Genomic DNA, 21,984 nt, shown 5'->3' on the forward strand with positions numbered 1-21,984 from the left:
AATCGTTTACACCACTAGGATAAAATAATCATGCATTCCACCAAAACTGCAATTCTATTAGAATTATAACTAAATACTATTAAAAATGCGATAAATAGAAAATAATATAAAGCAAGTTACCCAAGTTAAAAACTCATTATGTTACGACAGTCAAGGCGAAATTGCAGACACAAATGGAAATTTATCCCCAAACGAAATTTAGAAATGGCGACAACTTGACGTTGACATTTCGCAAAGCCTCAAAGCAGGCATCGTTTTCCGTAGCAAATACTCATCAAATTTATCCAAATGTAACGTATTAAATAACGAGAATTTTTGTGCAAAAGGGCATGCTAATCGATGTCTAATAAATGCCAAATAAATACATCTGTAACCATGTTGTTATTGTGAACCAAAAAAGTACTAAGTCCAAAAAAGGAAACCATTACGACACACGAACTTACCAAACAGGCATTGTGCCGGGGAATCCGGACCCGCCGCCAAGGTCAAGGCGCCTGTGTCATACTTACACTCAGCATTTTAAAACGAATGTTAGGGCCCATTTTAGAAGCAAAAAGCTAAATGCTTGTACGTGTTGAAAATACAAGCAAAGCGTTAACCTGTAAGAGCATTAAAGCCTACATTAACAGATGAAAAGTTTCAGATATTAGGCAAGACTTCCAGTAAAAGGCGACCACCAGTGAGGTTTTCTTCCTTTTTTAACAAATTGGGCATCGAAAAGCAATATTTAGTACTGCAATAACTTGGAAAAAGTAATACTTTGATAAAACGCGCTTTTTATGGTTTTTAAGTGCTTTCTAATTTGTTATAAATGAGACACAAATATGGGATTTTCTAAGTGCGCCTAGATTGCTATATGAGGGGAGCAGCCCCGTTTTATTAAAGTGTTATTTAAATATGCTTTAGCCCTTTTTCGTATTTTATCAGAATTAACTGTCATATTTTAGCCTCTATCATTTTATATAATCATGAGCAGGTTTGAACTCATTACATCAATGGCGGGTAGGTTGCGCGAATGGTTTGGAGGTGGGGATTCGTATGGCGCTATTTTCCGTGTTGTCCATTGACGTATTCAGTTTTTAACATTTTTAGATACAAGGTTTTGGTTAAAGTTTTTCAACGATGCTGGTCTTCCAAAGGAAACTTCAAAACGCTATACTAGCCTTTTTTGTGAAAATCGCATAACCTTACAGCATCTTCGCTTCCTCGACAAGGATCTTCTTAAAGAAATGGGAATCAATGCTGTTGGAGATATTATAACGATCCTTCAATATTGCAAATCCCTTGACATCGATGTAATTTTGCTCTTATTGCTTGACTATCTTCGTTTATAGAAGCTTTCTGACGCACAGACTGATGTTGTGGTTACCTCGACAACTTCAAGCTCAGAGAAACCATCGATCCTCCCTGGTCACGAATTGCCAGTGCCTTCAAAACGCCGCGTTACAAAGGAAATGGAGGGACCTTATGTAGTCAAGTTCCCTGAAGGCAAAACGGAAAAGACTCGACGAATTCTTAAAAAAATGGCAATACGTAGGCTATATAAACAACTGAACTTGGGTTTTTTTAGCGGACAGTGGGAATTTTTCCAACGATCCCGGTACTTCCTCGCAGTCATTGCGTACTGTGGTCATTACGGCTACCCCATCCTCAACGTCCAAATCGGGTCCTGCTCAGGGAGCTCCTCTTGATTTTGACGAGGAGAGTGATGACGACAATGAAGACTTTGAAGTTATTATATCGAGGTAGTTTTCAAGCCATTAAGTCCTACTCTTTCTCTGATCACGTCCACTTGCTTGTAGGATCGTCAACTTCTCCTCACGAACCTTTTTTTGTCTATCCTACTGGTTTCCTTACTTTCGCCCTTGACTCTCATTGAAATAGGTTAAGCATATCATCTCTATCGCCTTTTGTCCCTCAGTACTAGTCCCGATGTTCGAACAGCAAATCTGGGCACTCGGCCCTACGTCGCACGCCCCTCCGTCTTCGATCGCCTTGGTGCGGAGGTATCTTTCCCAAATGTCGCTGCGGCGAAAGGATCCTCTGCTCTACCCCCCTCCTCGTCTGCCACATCCGGTGGCAAAACTGTCCTTGCTCGCATTGTCGATCGCACCATCACTAGCAACGCGGCAGAGGAGACTCATCTTCGTCATAGTTTCGCTCAGTCTGGCTCTCTAAAACGATCCGTGAGTAGATAATGGATGCTTGATTAGTCCCAGGAAAAGTTTCCACAACCTTTCAAGTGATTGCTGCCTCGGCTCTTTGTGTTGATATCAATGGTCCTTCTTTTACTACCTCCATTAAAAGGCAAGTGAATCCATATTTGCCCGTCTGGGTGCTCCTTGGAGTAAAGCAGCAGAAGACGAGCCCGGCTTACCCTACCAAGGTGTTTTGAAGCTTTCTCGGATGTCAATGCCGAAACCACAGCCTCAAACACCATCACCACCGCATGTTTTAAAATCCCCTTCCAACTCTCAAGCTCGTGTCTCCGCGAAGAGTCGCCTCGGCTTTGCTCCCTCTGCCTGCAGCCCCACTCTCAACCGATCAGCGGGCATCTTCGCCACTGATTTGCAAAGAAATTGTGCGTGCCTACCGTGCTTTTTTATTGTTTCTGCATATAAACCGGGTACTTGCACGCTTCTAGTCGTTACTAGTCTCGTTTTTGTGCATACATCACGTCAAATTGCAATTTCTCCACTACGCGCCTGCAAATGTTGCCTGAGTTGGGGGTTAATGTTGTGCCACCAGAGTGTGGTCGGCGTCGGTGACCTGCGCTCGTACTAACTCGATTATCCTTGCCATGGCTGAAGTTACTGCTTGATTGCTGTTTGCCAGTGAAGCCATCACTGAAAGTCGGAGTTGGCTGGAATGGTTTAGTGCTGCAGGTTTGAACAAATGAATGCATCCATCCCGTGCACATGGCCAATGGGTTGCATAAGTTTAAGAGACAATGTAGTCTGTTCCTAAATTCCCGGACCTGCCGAGAAAAGTAGCCTCCAATGCACTTGGTCGTTGTTAAATTTACTTTTTCAATTTTCCGTCAACTTCATAGAGACAGTGTGGGTCAGCATACGCCCTTGGCCCCACACTGTTCCCCTCATCTCATTTTTCCCTTTCCAGTGCGCCAGAGGTTGGGACGATTCTAACTCCCTCACCTTTTGCTTTTGGAATTCGTATCTCCCATCGCACTTCCGGTAGTGGTGGAGCTGTTTTCTTCTCTCCTTTGTATATACACCCGCCTTTTAGATAAAAAGCAATTCACCAAACCTAGCTCATTTCTGTTCTTGCTTAATGTATGGTCTCTTGCATGGGTCACTCTCTTTTAGCGAAAAATACACTTCACTTCAAGTACTGTTTCCGTAATGACGAATGCTCGTTGGTCAATCTGCTCAAACGTTCATAAATTCGACTGAGTCCAAGATTTCTCTTTGGATTTCAATTAATACCTGCTGTACTCAAATAAGAAATCGTAGATACTCTCAAAATATGTGTGTATATACCACAAGAATAGAGAGAATCAAACATTTTAAATCACCAGCACAATCGTCAGGAGTTCAGGCAGTGATGACAATAGAATGTGTGGGCATGTCATCTAATCGGTCTGATCGAGGACGGGGAAGGCAAGAATGGGTTTTCGGAGGTACGAAAAATCGGGTAGAAGTGCCAGTACCTTTGAGACGCGTTCTAGCACCTTGGTTTCTTTCGTAGTTGCTGCTATTTCCGACTTATCTGCGTGGACGTCGAGAGAACGAAGAGTGACGGATAGACTTTGTATCGGGGGGCTCTGAGGTGGTGGCGCAATAGAGTGAAGGAACTCGGCCTCTAGGTCTGAAGAGAAACATTCAAGTGGAGGCCAAAACAAGCTTTGAGGAGGAGAGACAGAGTGGAGGAGGGTGGTGGTATTTGGTTTGAAAGTCACCAGTTGATAAAATTATCTTGGCGTTCAAGCTAAAACAATAATCTTAGAATATTATTTTCTATTTATTCATAATGATGGCAATGGTGTCGCGACGTTAAATTGGACTAGTTTAATTTGCAATAACTGGAAAAAGCATAGAAGTAAATAGTGTAAGGAAAAAAACTACAAACCTGATATGGGGGCAGATGGTTTCGGGGTAGCTTTAGAGGGCATTTCTTCAAACAGCTCCAAGTCAGCTTCTGAGGCGGACTGGATGATATTTTCTACGGATAAAAAAAAGATGCAAATGAGGTGTCATCAATTTCCAGTCAAATATCCCACGGAAGTGTTTTTAGTTGGCGATGCGGCGCGTACCTAAGTTAATTCTTATAAGGGTAGCGTATTAATTAAAAGTGAGTACGTTAAAAATGAGGAAATTGGTTTTCCGTTACACATTAATTGAGTAATCTTTAGGATTTGAAACTCCACATGCTAGAACACTGTCTTCTCACCACGATTCGAAGTCATTAAGAAGCACGTGCTTCAGGCAAATAAGCGTACAAACGCTGACCTCATTCTACTGCCTGCGACTGTAGGTGAAAACTCACCTGGACTAAGGGGATTGGTTAGTCCACTCGCAGACCAGTCAAATTCGGGTACGGGAATCTTTAATGCAGGATCAGTGGCAGCAGCGTCATTCGCAGACGGAGATGAATGGGTTGGACTTAGATTTGCCGGAGCAACGGTGTGGTTTTCGATGGGCGTTGGTTCAAGCAACTTGAGACGTCCGTGATTGGGTAAAGCGAGACGCTACGAGGGAGAGTAGAGTCAAATGCCCTTCTTTTGAAAATACCATGAAATGGATTATTGTTTCTATCTACAAAAGGTTTTCAAGATTCGGCTAAAAATAGGAGTAGAAAACGATAGTGCCTGAGGGCGATGAAACAATCATAAAACCAAAGTGAGTGTCTTCAGTGAGCAGATGGCGAATCAGGAGGAGGAATATCGGAGTTCGTACGTGTAATCACTTCGAAAATGCCCCTAGTAATTTGACTAAAGCAGAAAAATCTTAATATTTAGTTACAATTAATAGTAATAAGAGTAAGGAAATAATTTTTGGTTCGGGTCGTTTGGAGAGTCATGTGGTTATGAAAAGTGAGTTAATGGCTAATGTGGTAATGTAGCTAGCTGAAGTACATGATTAGAAAATATGAACACGGTAAACACAAACACCCCGACCACTTCCTACATTACTAATCAAACTAAAAGTGGGTAACAACAATAAAATCGCCATGGCAAGCTACTAAACGACCTACATACTTTTTGATCTGCGAAGGAGGTTGCTATCCAAGTTTATGCTAGTAAAAGATTGAAAACCAAGCGAGGATGGTAATTAGATACAATAAGAAAATGGAAGAAAGTCGTACTGTGCTCTGTAAATCCACACCGATTGTTCCGAGAAACATGGAGTATGTATTCGAGGCATTCCAAACGTGGAGAGAGGCGAAAGACTCTGGATGAGCAGAAACGGAGCTTAAAAGACTGAAAAGTGGAAACGACATTTGAAATTTGGCACGTGAAAGTCGTTCAACAATTAGATTGTCGTAGATGAATTACTTTTTTACAGCTTTAGTGGACGCCCTCGCCCAGAGGTCTTCCAGATGAGCTCTAAATTCGCTAACAGCGTTGGGAGATAATAGCTCCGAAGGAACAAACGTATTGAGTCCCGCTCTCTTATCAATTGAGAAGGCTGCTTCAAGAGCTGTTTGGGTGTGGACTAGGAGATTTTTCTAAAAAAGTGCAACAATTATTAGCGAAAGTAATGTTGCACTGCAAATGCTGCCGAATGATTAAAAAACCTACAACGAGGGAGAAAGCAGGAATAATATTTTCGGTTGAATAGACGGGTTTTTGAAAGTCCGAGAAGTCAGCAAACTCTTCGGAGACTTTTTGCGATGGATCAGATTCTGTAACAGGACTTTTCTCGGGTTCGGCAGACTGAAACGCTGCGAAATCATCGAAGTCGTCATCGTCACTCGAACTGTTAGAGTAGTACTCTGGATCTTTGAGAGGAATATGTTTGGGTCCTACAAAATCTATCGAATCATTTTCTGCTACACTCCTGAAGGAAACAAAATCGATGTTTTGCGTATTATCTACACATTTTGAGGTTTCATATGGGGATTTACCACAGTCAGACGTGATCGAAGGAATAGCTAAAATGTGGGGCGCAGACTTTGAAAGCCTAAGAGACTTTAAACAACTTGATGGAGGTGACGCCTTATTGCAGACAGCATGCCGTCGATCTACCTTGTGAACAAGTGTGTCAAGAGATCCCCCATTGGTAATCGGTGAGACACAGGGGAGTGGGAGATCCAGTTTATCAGAGTTCTCACATTCTTCGCCACAAAGTGTGAGACCATTCCCATCAAAATCATCCAAGACACTTCTTGTATTAGATGAGTTTGATATGACGCAAGCTAAATGAGATGCAAGATCCCCAACTGTTGTTCCAGGAGGGAATTCGGGTGGCATTTCAAAATCCGATTCACTCGCAGACTGATCTCCAGGCGAGTTAAATTCGTCAAGAGATTTCTGAACACCGCAATAAGAGGTAGTACAAACTGAGGGGGACTCTAGGGCATCGAAACCATTCATACTCATACCACTCATCGAAAACACAGGACGTCAAGCATTGACCAAACACATTTACAGTATACGGGTGAGTTCGTAGGTTATCAAAACACGCTTGTAGACGAATGTCAGATTTTCAGTCATATAACTGAGAAGATACTTTAATACGACAAATACAAGTCAGTGTGCTTAGTAGTTTGCAAGACATAATACTAATATCAGCACATAGGCAATAAAGAAGTAATTTGTTAACTACACAGTTAATGTTCATAAAAAATGGTTATGTCATGCAAATTGGTGACTTATTTGCCAAAAAGTAGGTTTCCAGCCAATTAAACACTTTAAAATTCTTAATAACCCGATGGTGGTCAGCGGTGCACAAATGGCATAAACTTCGTCAACCCCAATTTTACAGACATGATCCCGACACATACATTGAACGACAGATGCAAGTGTAGCATTTTATAACTTTTTTAGGGTGACGTTGCATTTATTTTGAGAATAAACAGAAAAGTTTGAGGGCAAATGACATGGTCTGAGGGCCAGGCCGCTCGGTGTTGATACTGTAGCGCCCTGAGACTCCCTTAAGACGAAAGAAGACACAATACTCGGGCAGAATATATATATTCAGCACGGAGAAGGTGTCTGGGCTATTGGCATGGCCAAAAAGGCCAGCCTTAGCCAGCGAGGTACAAGGGGGCTAATTCGAAGTACAAAAGTGGCGCCTCACCAATACTGGGGATAAACCACCATCGTATTACATAGCCTCCCTCCTCTTTTGAGCGTCCTCCCCGGCGCTCCCACAGGTCAACCTCCCGCGTCAGCCATTACAACGTAGTCGGTGCAGTAAAGAAACACCCACTAGCCGACCGTGCCAGTCACCAAATTAGCGCGCAACTGAGGGGATACTTGACCTCAACGTCACTGATACCTCTTGGCAGCTTGACTGGATCTGGGGTTTCGTCCGGTTTGGGGATTTCATTCAGGACGGGGAACTGCGCCGGCCATCATGCGTGTCCATAGATAGATGCAGGAACACTGGCCTAAAAGCAGATTTGAGTAAGGAAGTATAAGATTTAAAACAGGTCCATGAGGGACAGTAGGGGAAATCCGTAACGAAACTTCCAGATGGTTCACAGCTAGTGTCGCTTCAGTTGTTAATAGCTTTTCTGCAGAGCACGGGACTGGGAGGGCTGCCGAAGGTAGACGTCAACACCAACCCTTCTGTTAGGGGTCATCACCATTCTCCCATCCGTAGCATATGTACTTCTTCCGTCCCACTAAGGCTTATCACGCAGAAGTGGAGAATCAGGATACATGTCTTTCAAGATCGGGTTCGCTTTCCGCTGCCACCAATGTAGCGCCCCGAGACTCCATTAAGACGAAAGAAGACACAATACTCGGGCAGAATATATATATTCAGCACGGAGAAGGTGTCTGGGCTATTGGCATGGCCCAAAAGGCCAGCCCCAGCCAGCGAGGTACAAGGGAACTAATTCGAAGTACAAAAGTGGCGCCTCACCAATACTGGGGATAAACCACCATCGTATTACAATACTGTAGCGCCCCGAGACTTCCCCAAAATAGAGAGAATAAATAATACTCAAGCAGAATGTATACATTGGACAGATAGAAGGCACTTAGGCTACGGCCATGGCCCAAAAGCCAGGTTGCCCGGTAAGGTACTATAATCAAGTCGAAAGTGACTCCTCGCCAAAACCGATTGTAAAACTGCCATCGTATTCTATAGCCCCGCTCCTCTTTTCAGCGTCGTTATTGGCGCTTTTCTAGTCAACCTTCCGTGTCAGCCATCACAACATAGTTAGCGCTGTAAGAAAACATCCACGAGCCAGCCGTACCAGTCATCAGATTTTTATGCAATTGAGGAGACACTTCACCGTAACGTCATGATCCCGCTTGGCACTTCGACTGCATCTGGAGTTTTATCCGATTTGAAAATTGGATTCAGGGACAGAGGATATGATGGCCATCATGCAAGTCCATGGACAGATGTAGGAATACTGACCTAAAAGCCGGCTTAGGTAAGAAAAAGCGGGATTTAACACTGGTCCGGGGGGGGGGGGAAAGGTCTCGTGTGTGTTCCTCCCTGTTACATTGTTTTCATTTCTGATCTGCCCAGTTATAGGTATCTGGGCTCTAACCATCTAGTAGAGAAGTGGAACAGGTATCGAGAGTTCACTTTATCACAGCTTTATGCAGGTAAGGTAAAGAGACTCTGCGTTGAAGCTATTTTAAAAAGTTTGCAACTAGTGGCGCTTCAGTTGTTAATAGCTTTCTTGCAGAACACATAGCTGCAGTATTTGCCGAGGGTGGACGTCAGTTTTAGCCCTTACGTTTGGACTCATCTCCGATTCTCCCATCCGCAGCAAATGTACTTCTTCCGCCCCACTATGGTTTATCAGCCTGCAGTGGAAATCACGTTAGTTTCCTTAAAGATCGGCCGTGCTTTCCGCTGCCACTAAAGTCGAGTCCTAAGGCTTCCCTGAGGGCAAAAGAATACATAATACTTCGGCAGAATATATATACATAAAGAAAAAGCAGTGGGTACTTTGGCTACTGACATGGCTCGAAAGTCAGCCTACCCGGCGTGGTACACTTATCAAGTCAAAAGTTGCTCTCAACCATAACCGACGTTTTAAAAAACCAACGTATTATAATACAGTAGGAGAGCCCCTAAGTGACTCGTTGTCATAACTAAGAAAAAGACGCACAGCCAAAGTAAAACATCACTGTCTTCTCACATAGAGCATTATTATGGGCGTAGCCTCTAGTCAATCTCACGCGTCAGGCATTACAATTTAGTCAGTGCTAAAAGGAAAAATACCCATTAGTCTACAGTGCCAATCAATAAATTTGCGTGCAAATAAGAGGACGACAGACTGCAGCGTCACCAGTCTTCTTCTATAATTCTACTAGATTTGGACATTCTCCTAAAAAAATTGTATTTAGGGCCGAATGGTGAAGTTAGCCATCATCTTGTTCTCTTTCTGACAAGGCAAATTCTATCATTCAACGGTCAAAATCAAAAAAAACTGCCATTTAAAAATATATTTGCTTCTAGCTGCTATGATTGTAGCAACTTCAAACTTTTCTAAAGGGGGTGAAGGCGTAATACACAGGCAGCATTTGTGTCACCAACCTACAGAAGTTTTCCGGACTTCTTGCATGGTCCTGGGGCCGCCCGGCAAATGTTCAGTGGCGAATTCCCTAAGCAGCACATTGCAAAACTGAGAGCATAACTTAAGTATAAAATCTGTTCCAATATATAGATTTGCACGATGCGTCGTCGATGAATTTCTGGTCATTGCTGAATTCTCGTAAACCTACTCAATGCAAATGATGTGCTGCGGGGGAAAATACATTTTTGCATAGAAACCATGATTAACATTAAATGTTTTCCCAAGCCAACCCCAATCCCCAAATTCCTGCGTTTTTGTTCAAGGCCATTCTCAGCATCATAACTAAATCGCAATTTAAACTGCCTTTGAGGGTGCTTCAATACAACTTTTTTGTTCAAAACATTATTACGAAGGAAACAATGTTGTTATTAGTTTTTGATATATGTATCACCTTATTAGCATGAATTTTTTAAAGTAGTTTTCTTCTTTTAGGCGAAATGAGTGAGTTTGCAATGCCCCTGAAGCTAACGTATATTTTCCTCCATATTAACCGTCTTCCTCTATTTAATTTCGTAAACACTTATGTAACAATTGCCTTCATCACTTGCTGAAGCTTTTGCGCATCAGATGAGATTATTTACACTGGATGGTTCGAAAGTACTTTAGTTAATATATGTTCTTAGCTTATTTGTTAACCTGCTTCTATGTCTTATCTTCAATTTCTTGGGTAGGTATAAACGGCAATCAGGCGGATTCACCTAAATCGCCAAATTGGTTTTCCAATAAGCGAATACAGGGGTTTTTCAAGAAACTTTCTACGAATTACCCCACTTCTAAAACCACTCCTGTAAGTATATCCTAATATTGTTGTTTACAGCGTGTTTCGTTAATGTATTTTTGGAAATTGCTTGATTGGAGTTCTAAGCCATTAGCCAAAGTTGTTATTTACTTGGTCAGTTGGGGAAATTTAATTAACCATCTTCATTTTGCCTTTAAGTACAACAAAAGTTTATTATTTTTTTCCATCTTAAACCAAGCTATATTCTAATGTCGTGCCATTGGGAAAGAATCTACTGGATTACGCTTCCTCTGTACCCGGAACTAATGCTATCGGAACAGTACTCGTTTTGTATACAGGCGGTGCGATTGGAATGCAAAAGGAAAGCGGTGTGTATAAGCCAAAACAACATTTTTTAACAAGTTACCTCTTTCAAATGCCAATTTTCAACGACCATCCGTGAGTCCATTTCTACGATTGACAAAGTTTTTTCTCTCCGTATTTATCAGACGGGTGAAATTATTGCTCTATTATTACTGTCCAACATGCATTCGTATTACCTGCATGGTTTTGCGTCCATAATTGTGCAATATCTGCTTAACTTTCCAATTTAAGGAGTTTTCGTGAATTGAGATTTTAGGGTTTCTTGCTTTTATGATCTCTATTCTCCTTTGGTAAAATAGCTGCGGCTTACCTTCCGGTTTTACGAACCACGCCTACATTTGCTTATCTTCCCTTTAAATTAGTCAGTACTATCAAAACCATTAATGTCTAACGTTTAGAGCTTCGCAACCTTCCAAATCATATAGAACAAACCATCATATGACACGCACACCCATGCCTTTTTGGGATTGCACCAACGAGATATGTTTCTATTTGACCCTTAAGAATCTTGCGCTCTCCATAAAAGACTTTCCTGAGTTTGGCTCAAGATCTCGTCTGCTTTAGAATATAGCACCACCAAAGCCACACCTATACCTTCTGTCGCAACACAAACTGTCTATTTGACAATGATGACACCAGTTGCATTTGTCTTCTTGGCAAACCCACTTGCTCACGACCAAGAAATGGTGTGTATTTAGCGCTTAATCTTACCCAAATTTAACTAGTCATGCATGAGCTGGCAAGGCGCTGCCCCCTACATCTTTCTAGTATTTCTTCACTTTATAATTGACCTAAAAACTGTCTACTTTATGGAGTGCTAGTTTGGGATTGTAGCATCATTAAGTCCACCTTAAAGTGCTCATTGCCAAATAGGCGATCCAAGTGGTTAAGTTAGTAAAATGAATTTGATCCTGAAAAGAATTGCTAATAACGGGCGAATGTACCCTAAAATTTTAGGTTCTGGGAGCATGCTCCACTGTTCTACAGCTCGACATCACTGCCTCCTACGTCGATAAAGACCTCGACACCTTCTACCGTCTCACTGCCCCTGGCGTTGCCGTTGGACGAGGACGGACGACGAATTCTCTACCGTTTACTAGAGTACGACACCCTCCTCGACTCCTCCGATTGTCAGTTGGAGGTGTGGATCAACCTTGCTAAAGACTTGGAGCGCTTCTACGATTACTTTGACGGCTTTGTCATCCTTCACGGCACTGATACCCTACCCTATGCCGCCTCTGCTCTCTCTTTCATCCTTGAAAACCTCACAAAACCTGTAGTAATGACGGGCAGTGAGTTGCCCATAGATAGACTGCGTAACGATGGACGAATTAACCTTCTGGGGTCTCTGCTCTTTGCCGGTAGTGGCTACGACATTCCTGAGGTCACTGTGTTCATTCAGAACGAGGTGTGTTCTACCGCCTTGGTGGGATTATTGGGATAATTTTACCCATTCCACAGTCTTTTTGACAAGACGTTGCACCGATCAAGGTTGAGTTGTAGTATATCATAGGACTTTGTTCCCGGAGGGTTGGTCTTGCTTCCACGGTTTGAATAACTCTAGGCTTCCTTCCACACTTTGGTCAGGATATTCTCCTCTATCCTTTTTCTAACAAAGCTAAAGTGTTGTGTTTTTATGGGCACCTTTGCGTGGATGATACTTAAGATTGCCTCCTTTAAGCAACTAAAAGGTTTCGCAATGCTTAATTGAAGGCACAAGAGTGATCTGATTTAATGGTTGCCTTTCAGGTCTATCACAGAAGGCGCATTAATGTTGTGCACTAAGGTGGTGCCAACTGCAGTTTGTCTTTGTGACAGATGGGTTTAGCAGAGTTGTTTGCTCTTTGCAAACCTTATATCCGTCTTTTAAAAGACTGCGGTTATTCATGGGTAATCTCTCAGTCTTCCTAGTCACTTCTACATTGAACATTTAGAAACTACCCTAAAGGAGCGAAAATTGTTTAGTTCACTCATGCGGTGCTTAGAATCTATGAGCTGATGAATGTTTGGGTATTCCATCTTCATCACTCGATGAATGGGATCATGAAACGGTTGTACAACTTTTGGCTCACAATAATAGCTCTATAACATGAACTGCGAAACCTGAAGACTTTGATGATTAGGTTTGTCCATGCAATTGTTAAACAGCGCAACCGTCTGGAGGAACAAGGAAGGTAGTGTTTTAATTTGAAGTGCTCCAGATGGTGATGAAGCTGGTGGATAAATAGGAAATCCAAAATTGGTAAAGATAAACAGGTAAGATATCATTTTTATTACTTTTAGCTTTACCGCGGTAACCGAATCGTCAAGGCAGCGACAACTGACTTGGAGGCTTTTCTGGCGCCGAATTCGCAACCTCTGGCTGTGATGGACGAGCACGTTAAGGTGTATAAGGAGCGCATTTGGACTGCCCCTAAACAAGCCTCCAAACGACTGCGTGTTCAATCCAATCTTTGCCCTAATGTCGCTATTCTGCGTCTCTTTCCCTCCATCTCTATTGATGCTGTGAGGTCATTCTTCCAACCTCCCATGCAAGGTACATGCTTGCGTTGGACCTTTTTTACGGATCATTCAATCAGATCAAAGTGGGAGATGGGTGGGGTGCTCCTAGTGAGACCAATAATTGAAAGCTATTGGATCAGATCTTTTCAGCTAGAAAGAATTCTTCAGAATGGGGAAAATAGCCCAAATAATAGGCTTAACTATTCTTGACCTTCAAGCGATTGACGACTCACCACTACCTAATAGAAATTGGTGCATTTATTATCATCCTTTATAACTTCTAACACTTTTACGTTCACAGGAGTTATTCTCGAGACCTTTGGAACTGGAAACATCCCTTCGAATAATGCGGAACTTGTTGAGGCCCTGAAAGAAGCCCATGAGGTGCATAACATAGTCCTCCTTAATGTCACTCAATGCTGGAAGGGTACTGTGGCCAATGTCTATGCAACAGGCGCCATTCTCAGCAGTGTGGGTGCAGTTTCTGGCTGCGTAAGTGACAATGATTGACGTGATGAGGAATCTATCTGTCTCAAACGGCGTATAGTTCTTTTTATGAAAAGGTTTACTTTAGAAAATAAGACGTTAGGTTATTTGACTGCAGCACCAAAGTATCACCTATCCAAATCGGGTGTAGAGCCGAAATCTGGATTTTAACTTCCACCCATTCGGCCGAAGTTGTGGAGCTTTGGAAGTACGGTGCTCCTTTCACTTGTAACGCAATCAAAATTTTGACGCGATATTTGATGCAGCAGGCGGTGTTATAATTCTTTAAAATTATGTCACAAGTTTCTGACAGCTCACACCCATCTTAGTCAGTGTCGTGTGAACCACCCTTGTCAAATTTGACAACTTTTGTGGCGGTTCATTTAAATTATTTGTAGAGACTTTGATGTTGTTACTATTTTCACAAAACCGTCTCATTTGCTGAATTTTTGACTGAGTGGATAGACGGACTCTAAATGCTAACGAAGATCGTATCAGCTTTCACCATAAGAATATATGCAAGCTTTCAAGGGTAATCATCTTCCCCATCTCTTCTTAAACAGAAATTGAATTTCTTTCAACAAATAAGCCTTTTAAAGGGGATTAAATTGAAAGTAATGATTGCTTTTTAGTAAATAAATTCGAGTCGTTTGTTTAATTGCAATATCATTGATACCCTCATTAACCACATTTGGTATCTGCTACTAATTATGAATTCAGTAGATATTTTGTCCCACAGGATATAACTACAGAGGCAGCGCTGATGAAGATGGCCTACGTGCTGGGAAAGTGGGACAACCCAGCCACACAGAGGCGCATGTTATCGCACTCATTGCGTGGGGAAATGACTGAACCATTCGTGGAGACTCGAAGTCATCGTCGGCATTCAGTGAGCACTAGTCAATCTTCTGAAGCTTCGGCGTCTAAGGAGATGACTACAGCCCTGGGCGAGACTCTTGTCAACGCGGAAGCCGCTGGACTGGCCAGGCAGTGGTCTGAAAACCTCTTTCATTCGCTGATATGCGCCGCAGCGGATAACGATGATGTTGAGATGTTGGAACAATTGCTGCACATCTCAGGACACTTTGAGGCAAGGAAGCAAAGAATTTTTATGGAATTTTGCCATACTAGGGCTCTCTAGAAGTGAATTTGACTGAGAAACCGTGGTTGATGATCGGATGTTTCATATGAACGGACTTACGAGAGGGTTATTTACCGCCCCTTTGGATTAAGGATGCTGGTTAAATTACGAAAGGTTACCCAAAAACGATGTTGGTCACCGACTTCTTTGTCGTCCGTCCAGTCTTCTATTAGTCGACGTAGCTAAGTTGCCGTAAAAGGCGTTACAAGTCAGCATCCTTGATAGTTCAGGTAAGTAGACCGATTAAATGCCTCTGCGTTCTGTAAATAGAATACACGAAACCAAATTTCTGCTTTGAAATGGCACAACTCGTGGCCACTGGCCTAATACGAAGCGGTCTTTCGAACAAATTTGCAGCGAATGAGGCAAGACCAGCAGCTCGGGTAGCCTGAGGACACTTTAATGTTATTTAGGGAGTAGCCGAATCGCAGGAGTAAAAAGGTGAAAACAAATGCTTTTTCTCGCCTTTCAGTACACTGACAGCGGACGCATCCACCCACTGCATGTGGCAGCAGGCGCAGGCGCCTACGCCGCGTGTCGACTGATGTTGGAGAATGGAGTGAGCGCCAATATCGCGGATGCGCGTGGCTTCACGCCACTGTCATACGCCGTGCGAGGACGCAACTGCACACCCGCGCTCATCAGTCTGCTGCTCCATTTCGGTTGTCGCCTGCCGCACATCGCCTCTGCACGCGCCCGCGAGGCCAACATTGCGGCAAGTAATGGCAGACTGAAACAACTCCGATTCTACCGTCTCGCTGGGCTTACACTTCAGGTAAGCGGGAGAGGAACTGGCCATCATCTGATGTGACCGATATCTATGCTTACCTTTGATCTCAGTTGGTGAGTGATCTGGCGAGTGGTGGGATAATTAGGGTCCGTATTTATCTTAGGACTCAGAGTGTGCAAAAGGCAGATTCAGTACTAAACTGGTGGATGGCTGGACGAGTTGTAGTGGAAGGGGCTGACTAATTGGTACCCTTGTATTTACTGCAAGTATTTCTAATGAGCAATGTGTCCAAAATACCCGCCTTTGTATATCCTCCCCCAAACTAGCCCAAATCTGGACATGAATGCACTTATTTGATCAAAGTTAAATGATAATTTGATTTAACCGTTTGGATAGGAACTGGATGCAGAGGGCCGTTCTCCACTGCACACAGCGGTTGCCTACCATCAAACGGAAGTCGTGCGTTACTTAATTACCCCAGCTAAAACGGTCGCCGTTGCCTCCGATTTCAACGATTTTGATCAGAATGAGCTGTTTGAGCTTGGTGGAGCGGGAGTGGATCCTAATCACTTAACAGGCTATGGGACCACGGCTTTGGAGGAGGCTCGCAAAAGGAATTTCCTCGACATCGTGCAGATTCTCGAATCGGCTTCAGGGACCCATTAGGGGATGCCCGGACATTAAAACACGAATTGGGTCTTTTGTTCTATATTAAACATCTATTTTCCATTCATTAAAAAAGTGAGTGATGTAAGATTGGGCTGAAATAAAAGCTTGAGACTATTCACCCGCTTGTGTTTGTGACACGGAGCCAAACTCTGGTAAAAATAGGGATGACACAGCTTTTATAAAGCTACGAGACTGCTTAAGGTATTTTAAAACCCTGCGGAACCAATAACAATTGCAATAAGAGTTGGAATTCTAAGTATTTTGTACAATTCGCCACATTTTAGAAAATTGATATAATTACTGTGAGGACCATGACACTTGTTTACAATTTGATGAATAATGAGGTTGGGACCATAACGGATTAACAACTTGAATAATAGAAAGGGACAACCGAGATTCCGGGATCTTGAAGAGCTAAGACACTAAAAGAGTGACTTGTCATTTTTAATCTCAGGGGTTTAGTGTCTCTGAAAATTGATTATAATTTCAAAAATATATCGAAGTTGCTGATAGTATTGTGCATTTCAGAATATGATGTGATTAGCCGCTAAAATAATGTTAAAACCTATTTGCAAGCGTCTGACCTTACTCTGCGGCCATGTAAGACAATCACTTGAACTTAAAAAAAGCTTTGCTAATTTTAAAAACATTTCTTTAATAGCATACTGCAGATTTATTACTATGATACATAGCATTTGCCGTAGATTTAGAGACGAATTGTCGAGCTTAGTTTTTAGGACTGTCCAATAATAACATGACTTTGTTTAAACGTCTTGAAATCATTTCCACTGTAGAGGCCAAAGAGAACCTATTCGGAACTGCTTTTGTGACTGTATTGTATGGTTTCACTCTTACACTAGGTTTCCTCTTTTAAGATATTTTGTTTGTCAAATTGGCATTCAAAACAAGTTGTTAGAGTAAATAAGGCGTGGCAAAGTAAAATTCGTTGTGGTGGGTCAACAGATGGTATGAGTCACTAACTTTGTACCGTTGCGATGAATTCTGAAAGCAATGCCTGCTTTCTGGGGTTTCGATAGTGTTGTAGCGTTTGGCTTTCAATGTTTAAGTTTGCTATGCTTAATGATTTGCTATCAGAACGCGTGTCACTTCCCACGATTTTTTTCTAAATGCATTTTGTGATTTGTTTACTTAGACTGAACCGGATCATAAGATTTTATTTTGTTAGCAGACCGAATACAGGTATTTTTCTCCTATTAGATGTTGCTGTTTGTTAAGTAGGCACAAATAAGCATACAAGCATCTAGTGATATCGAGAAAAGGTATGCATCTGAATCATTAGCTGGAGTGCCAACTACGTTTGTTATTTATTATGCTTATTGACCTTATTGGTAGCATTACAGCACATGATTTCTATAACATTAAGTTTTACATCAATTGCACGGAGCTATTTTTCGATGCCACTTGACAGGGTTTCATTTTAAAATATTATAGAATCAATGGCTTCGGATCTGGGGCTTTTTGAATTGCTAGACTTGGTGAATGATTATGCTAGTCTTCCGCCAGTTTCGGAGATATCAAAAAAATCTCCCAGCTTTTATTATGAGAAGGCGAAAGCGCTAAAGAAGTACTGCACGCCGGAATTCCTCAACAACCCAGAGGCTAACGCCTATGCAAAATTTGGTGATTGGTGCAAATATATTTCTCGTTTCAGGACTTGTACCATTGCTCCTCATCCAAGTGAATTTTTCGGGTAAATTAATTGAAAATATACTCAGTGTGTTGTATCTTATAACCACTAATAAGTGGAGTGCGTACTTGAGTTACTTTTTAATGCACAATTTTGGTAGCATTTTCTGATCATTGTACATGAAATCAAGTTATCTTTTCCAAGTAGAAAGGAACATTGGGCTTAGTAATTATAATGGTTGCGCAGAGTTAGTTTCTACACTTATATGTTACAGTGTAATCGACTTTGTTGAAACATGTAAATTTAATACCTTACCAAACCTCGAGCACAAATGTTTTGTTTCTTTGTTCATTCTGGCTCCCTCAAGTCTTGGAACTCTACAATCGTTGACCAACAGTACTGCCACAACTACTACCCCTCCCACAAGTGCCTTGACACGGGCACCGGGAATTTTAATGATGAGAAATGCTTCCAACGCCATCGGTTGCTACGACGACTACTTCTGTGAGGGCGCATCCAATGGAAGCCTCCTCTTCATAGTCTACGGAGTGGTTTTTAGCCTCCTCTGCTCCGCAGGTCTCCTTCTAAATCTTGCCTGCATGGCGGGTTTTAACAGGGCGACCAATCGCTGTGGCGCTACTCTCTACTTCTCGGTTATAGCCGTTCTCGATTGCCTCTATTTAGGTATCATGTTGGTACTCAGAGCGTCGGTCCATTTGAGTGATGTTGGCTATGCGGGACAGGAGAAGGCCTATGCTGAACGGGCGGCCTACTTTGTTCCTGGTGTTATGCCTCTGTTGACGTTTTGTGAGGTAGCCTCGGTAAGTCTAAATGAACCATCTTTTGTGTTATTTGAGGTGTTGGGTGGAGTTGTATGGAATAGGATGTTCTTTCATTCAAGAAGGTCTATCATAATGATTGCGAGTTGGTTGATAATGCAGCTCAACTTGATTTGAGCTGTTATTACTACTTGTTGCGTAGTTCATTACAAGTTGAATGATGAGGGATGTGAAACACACAGGTGGAGAATTCAAATATGAATTCTATCGTGCTTAAGTGCAGTCTGAAGACAGATATTCATCCGCCTTCATAGGACGATGCTGTCGACTTGATGATCTAGGACCTGTTTGGCATTATAACTTCCAGTTTTCCGAAACCTCATTGGCCAGTTACAAGGGGTGGATTCTGATGGTGCCGAATGGATAAAATACTGAAAGACTAAGGCGTCATGGAGGTGAATTTTTCATCTAATAAGGTAATACTGGACCATAAGTTGCAAACATGAAGCCTTTTAAATACAAGATCTGGATACAGGAACCCAAGCACCCAGCAAACTTTGAATCGGCTGACTATTAGTCAGTCTAAATATTGTAGAAGACACTTATTTCAACCGGTTGGGAATGTTATGTTCTTCTTTAACTAGTTACGTACACGTTCTTTCACAATATCTTCACGTTTTAATAGTTCACTGAGCTTCTCCGCCAGTTGCTCTTAAAAATTGGCCAACTATCAACTGTCAAATTATTAAAATGTCCTTTGAAATTCTGTGCTTATTAAGAGGTACCTTGAAACTTAAATTCACACATTTCTGTGAGAATAACGAGCTAACCTTTTCCATGCAAAGCTTGTGAACTAGTTGAAGTCATTTCTTCTAGACAGTGCTTTGCTGAGAAATGTAATACGAGCCGTTAGCCTCTCAAAATATAAACCGGATTTTTAACTTCTCTTCAGCGTTTTTATCCGATGTATTCGAAACCCCTTAAAACGTGCTAGCTTTCCGTACTGTTTTGACCCCTTGTGTGGAACGTTGCCAACTGAGGAGGCAATTTCTCCGCATCTGCACTTATTTGTCTTAAACTACTTCAACATTTCAAAAATTCTTAGGTCTGGCTGGTGGTTTGTCTGCTGGTGGAGAGATACCTGTACCTCCAGCGCGGATACTTCTCCAAATCCGTCATCTCGCTTCAACGGCACGTTCGTATCATTTCCGTCGTCACGCTTCTTACCTTCTGCTACGTCATTCCACGCTTCTTTGAGTTGAAGAGCCAGAAGAATTCCAACATTCCTGGGGGCTACCGTGTAATCTACACTGAATTCGGCACCTCGAAAGTATATAGGTACGCATTTGTGTGTGCGTTTGGTGGGCTTCAACTCCCCGTTCTTCTACTGTTGTTTCAGGAGCCTCGTGGACTATCTCTTAAATGTTCCTTTGGAAATGTTTCTCCCTTACCTTGCGGTAGGACTGTTGACAAGTCTCGCAATCTCCAAGATGGTCGATCTTGGCTCCTCAAAATGGAAAACTGTCGCAAGCCTTTGTTCACACTCCGCCTATTGTTGTGGTGATGATTTTGCCAACTGCTATCCCATGGTTCGACCCGAACGCAAGCATAGCACCAACCAGGTAGATGTCCTGCCGATGGATTACGTCGATGGTATTTCTAGTCCTCCGCGTTTATCTGCTTTTGAGGAGACATGTGGAACCCAGGTCCATTATTGTGGCATTCCCTTCGAAAAACGTTCTGATTTAATGCCATTCTACTTCCTCGTGCCACCGCCCCGGCAAACTCTGAAGGAGACAGCTAACGTGGTTATCACAGTGTGTCTGGGCTTCCTTCTACTCATAACCAAGATTCCTAAACTCATTCTGGTAGCATTGGAGCTGGAACGCTACGTTGAGATGGACTCCACGTCTACTCGAATGGCTAGTGAGTGCCTCAACATTGCATTCATTGTGTTGAAGCCGCCAATTTATCTCCTACTTGGTGTGCATTTCCGACATACACTGACGGGTCTGTGCTGCTGCGCATGCCTCTACGCGCCTGTGATTAGTGGGGGCACTCATGAGGAACAGAATGAAGAGGATGGTGATAATGATGAAGACTGTGGTGGAGGAGGAGTGGATGACCCTCCAAAGACGTCTCCCGGTGGACAAGGTGAAGATCTGCCCACTGTGGCAGAGAAGGGTGGATCAGTTAGCAAATGAGGAGTTGACACCCAGCTTGGCATGTTGTCTCTTCCTATGTTTTTCATTAATGTGTACGTGTGTTTGCATGTTTACGTAAACGTCACGCATGGGAACCACTGAGTCGCCATTCACTGTTTGTAATGTAGCAGCCAGCGAAAGGCAAAACGTCGTCTGTCTCGCATTCTCATGTATTACCCGATTTCCACTGTGACTCGCAGATAGGCCAGCACGATCTACGGCATCGTTTTGATGGTCTTAAATGGACCAAACATCTCAAAAAAATCTACCGGAGTTAGGCCTAATTTGCCTCTGGAAGGCCTCAGAGCATAGAGTTAGGGGAGGGGGACAGTTACAGGAGTAATGCAAGACTGAAAACGTCTACAGGGTTGTTCGTGTTATGTGGTTTTCATCTTGTTTTGACCGACGTCTTCGATCCGTTGACCATCACAAAGACCTCCATTTCGACGCTTGTGATGCATTCATCACTCCCTTTAAAGCTTGGATTGCAAGGAGCAATTTACTCTGTTCTGCGAGTTGACCGCTTTTCCTTCGATGGAGTCCACAATCGAGAGATAAATTTTCAGATCTACATCATAGTCGCACTTCGTTCCACTTCATTGCATTTTTACGTTAAGTGGTCATCCAAGTCGTTTCTTGCACTTTGCAAGCTCCAGTGGTATGATATTTTCGGCTTGAAACAAGAATTTACATCATGTGAACGGAAATATGTCTTTGTTGTTCGTGAGAGACCAAATACTCTCAGCGTACTCTGCACCGCTCTCACTCTTGAGGACGCTTTGAAGCAGCTCTCTAGTAAGGGTCTGGGAGTGCTGACGTACCGGTAGCGCAGATGGTGTGAGAATAATTGGCAGTGTAGCTGTACTTTGACCACTCAGTAATGAGGTCGAATCCCCCCACTTCAATACAGGAGAAATTGGTTTCTTTAGGCCGTGCACTTGCCAACTCGAATGGCTTTTATAGGCACCCGGAAGCAGTTTTAAATGAAGAC

The 21,984-nt window shown here is 42.7% G+C and overlaps 4 protein-coding genes across 4 annotated transcripts; 3 read left to right on the plus strand and 1 right to left on the minus strand. All coding sequences in view use genetic code 11, as the record gives it.

Annotated features, from left to right (window-relative positions):
- Positions 1-995: 995 nt before the first annotated feature.
- EGR_04980 (hypothetical protein) lies at positions 996-3,146 on the plus strand (the record flags this gene model as incomplete). The annotated part of the gene is made up of 7 exons (XM_024494229.1): positions 996-1,026; positions 1,093-1,295; positions 1,335-1,533; positions 1,571-1,745; positions 1,922-2,186; positions 2,308-2,581; positions 3,121-3,146. The coding sequence occupies 7 exons, from the start codon at positions 996-998 to the stop codon at positions 3,144-3,146; spliced, it is 1,173 nt and encodes a 390-aa protein (XP_024351323.1).
- Positions 3,147-3,592: 446 nt separating this feature from the next.
- Positions 3,593-6,562, minus strand: EGR_04981 (hypothetical protein; the record flags this gene model as incomplete). The annotated part of the gene is made up of 8 exons (XM_024494230.1): positions 3,593-3,828; positions 4,090-4,182; positions 4,507-4,708; positions 5,326-5,440; positions 5,516-5,688; positions 5,762-6,020; positions 6,059-6,114; positions 6,209-6,562. The coding sequence occupies 8 exons, from the start codon at positions 6,560-6,562 to the stop codon at positions 3,593-3,595; spliced, it is 1,488 nt and encodes a 495-aa protein (XP_024351324.1).
- A 3,156-nt stretch (positions 6,563-9,718) lies between these two features.
- EGR_04982 (L-asparaginase) lies at positions 9,719-16,359 on the plus strand (the record flags this gene model as incomplete). Its single annotated transcript, XM_024494231.1, has 10 exons — positions 9,719-9,743; positions 10,404-10,519; positions 10,710-10,909; positions 11,406-11,522; positions 11,792-12,242; positions 13,118-13,370; positions 13,638-13,828; positions 14,562-14,867; positions 15,436-15,738; positions 16,090-16,359. 10 exons carry the CDS (start codon positions 9,719-9,721, stop codon positions 16,357-16,359), a joined length of 2,232 nt encoding a protein of 743 aa, XP_024351325.1.
- A 1,460-nt stretch (positions 16,360-17,819) lies between these two features.
- Positions 17,820-21,820, plus strand: EGR_04983 (hypothetical protein; the record flags this gene model as incomplete). Its single annotated transcript, XM_024494232.1, has 5 exons — positions 17,820-18,073; positions 18,378-18,831; positions 19,895-20,127; positions 20,189-20,981; positions 21,644-21,820. The coding sequence occupies 5 exons, from the start codon at positions 17,820-17,822 to the stop codon at positions 21,818-21,820; spliced, it is 1,911 nt and encodes a 636-aa protein (XP_024351326.1).
- Positions 21,821-21,984: the final 164 nt, after the last annotated feature.

The sequence above is a fragment of the Echinococcus granulosus genome (genome assembly GCF_000524195.1).
Source record: "Echinococcus granulosus chromosome Unknown EG_S00034, whole genome shotgun sequence".
In the NCBI taxonomy this organism is placed as follows: Eukaryota; Metazoa; Platyhelminthes; class Cestoda; order Cyclophyllidea; family Taeniidae; genus Echinococcus; species Echinococcus granulosus.